Source organism: Mesitornis unicolor, unplaced genomic scaffold (genome assembly GCF_000695765.1).
Source record: "Mesitornis unicolor isolate BGI_N332 unplaced genomic scaffold, ASM69576v1 scaffold32316, whole genome shotgun sequence".
In the NCBI taxonomy this organism is placed as follows: Eukaryota; Metazoa; Chordata; class Aves; order Mesitornithiformes; family Mesitornithidae; genus Mesitornis; species Mesitornis unicolor.
The window spans coordinates 13,689-18,401 of record NW_010190841.1 but is presented as its reverse complement, the minus strand read 5'-3'; the positions used below and the strand labels follow the sequence as shown (position 1 = coordinate 18,401).

The 4,713-nt window shown below is 59.6% G+C and overlaps 1 protein-coding gene across 1 annotated transcript in view; it reads left to right on the top strand.

Moving 5' to 3' along the window:
• Positions 1 to 4,713, top strand: part of SOGA1 (suppressor of glucose, autophagy associated 1) — a gene marked incomplete at its 3' end in the record, with an annotated part of 15,550 nt that overhangs the window by 8,918 nt on the left and 1,919 nt on the right. The window contains 9 exon segments of the mRNA XM_010186546.1: positions 696 to 815; positions 976 to 1,101; positions 1,473 to 1,739; positions 1,796 to 1,972; positions 2,254 to 2,421; positions 3,449 to 3,700; positions 3,857 to 3,928; positions 4,313 to 4,383; positions 4,575 to 4,713. The exon segment at positions 4,575 to 4,713 is cut by the window's right edge and continues 15 nt beyond it. Coding sequence (XP_010184848.1) covers positions 696 to 815; positions 976 to 1,101; positions 1,473 to 1,739; positions 1,796 to 1,972; positions 2,254 to 2,421; positions 3,449 to 3,700; positions 3,857 to 3,928; positions 4,313 to 4,383; positions 4,575 to 4,713 — 1,392 coding nt within the window.

Genomic DNA, 4,713 nt, shown 5'->3' with positions numbered 1-4,713 from the left:
GGTGCAGGGTCTGATGTTTCGGCTGCTCTGTCCCAGCTCAGCCCAGCATCCCCAGCTCAGAAGCTCTTTGCTTACTAGGGATGAGCTGTGTGGGAGGAGAGCAGCCTGCAGCCTCCCAGATGCAGCCCAAATTGAGGGGACCCCAATTACAAGAAACCTCAGCCCCCAGGCAGGGTTGTTTGGAGAGCAAAGGCTCCAGGACCAATCTGCATCCGATGGGGAGCACCCCTGGAGCAGTGGGGAGCAGCTCGTGCCCTGCCATCTCCTCCTCTCCAGGGCCCAGCTCATGCCGGGGGCCAGGGATGTCAATGGTGGTCAGGGCCATGGGCACGAGCCCCTTTCTGGAGCACACTCGCTTGTTCAGAGTCCTATTTTTCTGCATGTGGTCCCACCAGCCCCAGGTCCCAGTCTCCCCCAGTCACTGCATGGCACCGTAACTGGTGTTTGCACATTTTTTCCCTCTTTCTCTCTTTTTTCCCCTTTCCCCAAACAATCCAGGCCACGTGTCTCCTCATCCTGTGTTTCCTTTTGGTTTCCGCATTGTCTCCCGCCATGGTGATGAAGCTCCTTCTCCTCCTCATCCTTTTTGTTGTCTTGTAGTTCTTTACTGTTTCGGAGACCCATTGTTTTGTTTTCTGGCTTTTTTTTCTTCCCGCTCTTTTGGTTTGTTCTCATTAACTTGCCCACGCATGCAGCAGCCTGATTTTAGGGACGCCGACCTTTACCGCATCCCCCACACCAAGGACACAGACCCCACGCATCCCCGGAGCTACAAAACCTGCCGGCCTGAGGAGAACGACTCCTATGCCACCGAGGTACGACATGGGCAGGGAGCCGTGTCCTCTTGGCCATCGGGGTTGGGGACAGGGCTGTGGAGATGGGGTTGTCCCCCTTGAGAGTCCCATTGGGGAGGGACATGGGGAGCTGTGTTCAGGCACAGTCCAGCATCCCCATCCCCTCCCTGGGCTGTTGCAGATGAAGGAGCTGCAGCTGGTGCTGTCGGAGGCAAACGAGAGCCTGCGGGGACTGCAGGAGCAACTCTCGCAGGAGAGGCAGCTGAGGAAGGACGAGGTGGACAACTTCTCACAGAAGATCTGCCAGGTGAGCAGGCAGCAGCCCCAAACCCTGGGAGATGGGTGTCCTTGTGCCCATGGCCATCCCACCTCCAGCCCTGGGCTGATGACTCGCTTGGGGACCCGGGTGTCACCCTGAACCACACACAGCATTTCCCATCTTCAAGAAGCACCGGTGCTGAGCACACTCCTCCTTGCACACGGGCGTGCAGCCATGCAGAGCTTCCACCCATGGCGCTGCCTCAATGGCCCTGTTGTCCCCAGCCGGCAACCACAGTGTTGCAGTCGCCTGGGTGTGTTAAATTCAGGGCCACCACTAGGCTCAGCCCAGACCCTCGTGGGGAGGCACCACATTGCTGCCACCAACCCCTGTCTCTGAACCCATGTCTCTCTCTGCAGCTGAAGGAGGACCACCAGAAAGCGCTGCTGCGGCGGGAGTTCGAGCTGCAGAGCCTGAACCTGCAGAGGCGGCTGGAGCAGAAGTTCTGGAGCCAGGAGAAGAACCTGCTGGTGCAGGAGTCACAGCAGTTCAGGCAGAGCTTCCTCCTGCTCTTCATGAAGCTCAAGTGGTTCCTCAAGCGCTGGCGCCAGGGCAAGATGGTGCACAGCGAGGGCGAGGACTTTTTGGAGGTACTGTCGGCTGGGGGGGCTCTCACCTCAGCTGCTGTGGAGGGGGGACCACACTGTCGGGCATCCCCAGGCCTGTCCCTTGTGCCACCCAGGGCTGCTCTGGTGTCCCCCATCCCTGGCTGTAGGTCCCCTCATCACCTTGGCCATGCTGTTTTCTGCAGGTGAACAGCATGAAGGAGCTGTACCTGCTGTTGGAGGAGGAGGAGCTCGCCCCACAGCAGCAGGCAGACAATAAGACATGCACCGGGGACGCCTGGACCCCAAACACGGTGAGGGGGGTCCACATGAACCCAGGAAGTGGGCAGGATTAGCCCCCACCACACTGTGTGGTGTGGGATGGCTGCTCCTACTGGGGTGTGTAGCTGGGAGGGGATGCTCCATACTGGATTTCACCCTCAGGGGTGGTCCCCTGCCCTGCTGGCAACCCCTGTCCCTATCCTGGGGTTGGGCAACTGGCAAGGACGGGGTACAGAGAGGGCAGCTCCCGTGGGGTCCCACTGCTCTGGTGTGGGGCCCTGGTTCCCTCCACTCACCCCTGATACCCCGGCAGCCCAACGAGTGCATCAAGACGCTGGCGGACATGAAGGTGACGCTGAAGGAGCTGTGCACAGAGCTGCGGGAGGAGCGGCGCGGTGCCAGCGAGCTGCAGCAGCAGTTCACCAAGGCCAAGGCTGCCTGGGAGATGGAGCGCACCGAGCTCAAGTGCCACATCACCCAGGTGGGAGCCACCCCACGGGCTGGGGGAGACACAGGGCCGGGGGGCTGCCTGCACCAGGTGCCAAGCGCTGACTGTTGGGCAGGGCTTGAGGCAGGGTGGCACTGTGGGAATCTCAATTAACAGCCGCTCTGGCAGGCCAGTTTCTATAGCAACAGGGCTGGCACAAAAATCTGCCTGTGGAGCAGCAGAGGATGCTCTTTATTCCTCCGCTGGGTTTGTCTGGGGCGGGCAGGATGGTACTGGGGCTCAGCATCCCTCCGCATCTGGGAGCAGCATTAAAGCCCTGCTCACCTCCCCGGGGTCATAGCGTGGGTGGATGCTCTGCATCCCCACAGGTGCTGCAGGAGAGATGTACAGTGAGGGCAGGAGGTGGAGGGAGGGCAGCCCTGATGCCTGGGAGAAGCTCCTGTGCACAGAACCAGTCCCATCAGTCCCCCAGCCCTGCTCTCATAGTGGTGAGGGTTTTCTGCAAACTCACACCATGCTGGCAGCAGCCCACGGCCATATGTCAGCTCCACTCCCCAGAGCAGGTACTAGCACTACCCAGGCGAGATTTCACCAGGCAAAGCTCAGCGGTGCTCCCCGATTCCCCTTTCTCCCCTCCAAAAGAAAGCAGAGCTGCTGCAGTGGCGGCACCCTGGCTTTTCAGGTGCTTTCCTGGCTGCCGGTGGCAGCAGCATCCTCAGGGACAGCACTGCCAGCCTCACAGGGGATGTTACCCCTCGACCCTCACCGACAGCCGGGTCCAGCAGGCAGGAGAACATCGCTGAGCAGGCAGGATGCTCAGCCCGTGTCCCACTGGGTGACCGTCTGCCTGGCCGTCTGGTGTGACGTGGCTGCAAGCCAGGGCCAGTGGCAGTTTGGTTGTGCCCATGTTGTGCGACACAGCCTTGCGGACATCCTCATTGCCTGGACTGGGCAATACGGGGCCTGCACCGGGAACTGGGATGCCCACAGCCTTTGCTGGGGATGCCCAGCACTGCGTTGGAGCCATGGGTCCCCCACAGCCACCAATGTGTCCCCACAGCTGGAATCAAAGGCAGGCAAAGGGATCACGGAGCGTGCACTCCCGGACTGGAAGGTGGCGCTGAAGAGGGAGCGTGAGGAGCACCAGCATCTCCTTGCCGAGTCCTACAGTGCCGTCATGGACCTCACCAAGCAGCTGCAGATCAGCGAGAAGAACTGGAACCAGGAGAAGGTGGAGCTGCTGGCCCGCTTCAAGGAGGAGCAGCAGCAGGCAGAGCAGCAAGCGAAGGACCTGCAGAACAAAATCAACCAGGTATGGTGTCCCCTCATCATGAACGTGTCCTCCAGCTTCTGCCGCTTGCCCCCCTTGAGAACGTTTTCAGGGCACGCAAGGGGGCAAGTGGCAAATGGTTTTGCTTGCCCAGAGGGGCATGTGTTGCACTCGTTGAGTGACCAACACATTCTCCAGTTGCAGAAAGGAGCCAACCCATGGGCATTGAAGCACTCTGAAATGGAGAAGCACGGTAGCAACTGGAAAGAGGTGTGCAAGAGAAGGCAGAGGGTTCTCGGGGTGCTCACCAGGCTTGGGTCTATGCTAAGGGTTAGATGAGAGGTTGTGTGAACCCCAAATAACACCCCCTCAAACAGCAAATGAAGCTGCAAGGGGAAGCACCAGGGGCTGGGGAGGAGAGGGTGGAGAGCGTGGCTGAGCTCTGAGGGCTTCAGTGGGGTTATAAAAAGTTGGTGTAAAATAGATATGGGCACAATGAGCCCTGTGAAGCCTTGCGAATGGGATCCTTGGACTGGGTGCACGGGAGAAGGTGGCAGAGCTGGACAGGAGCAGGATGCAGCCTCTGCTCCAGCCCATCTGGGTACTTTGTTCTTGTGCTTGCTGACTCCAGAGCTTTCTTCTGTGTCCTCCTAGGCTCTCAATGAAAAAATCACAGACAAAGAGACAATCTCTGAAGCAGAAACCAAGGGAACCAACCTCAAAAGGTGCGTGCACTTGGTAGTCTCAGTAGCCAGGGGGAGATGTAGCCACGGTCCAGGGTTGTCCTGGAGGCTAGGGGCTCTCATGAGGAGCAGGGCTGGGTGCCCAGGAAGGTCCCTTTGGGGTCGGAGCGGGGTGCCTCTCCCCAGCCCACTGTCCTGTGCCCTTGTGAGCCCTGTCCTCTCTTCTCCCGCAGGACCAAGTCTGTTTCCTCCATGTCAGAGTTTGAAAGCTTGCTCGACTGTTCTCCCTACCTCCCTGGAAAGACCACGCCGGGGCTGAGCGACCATTCCCGAGGCAAAAAGACACCTACAGCCACCCAGCTGCTGCCCAAT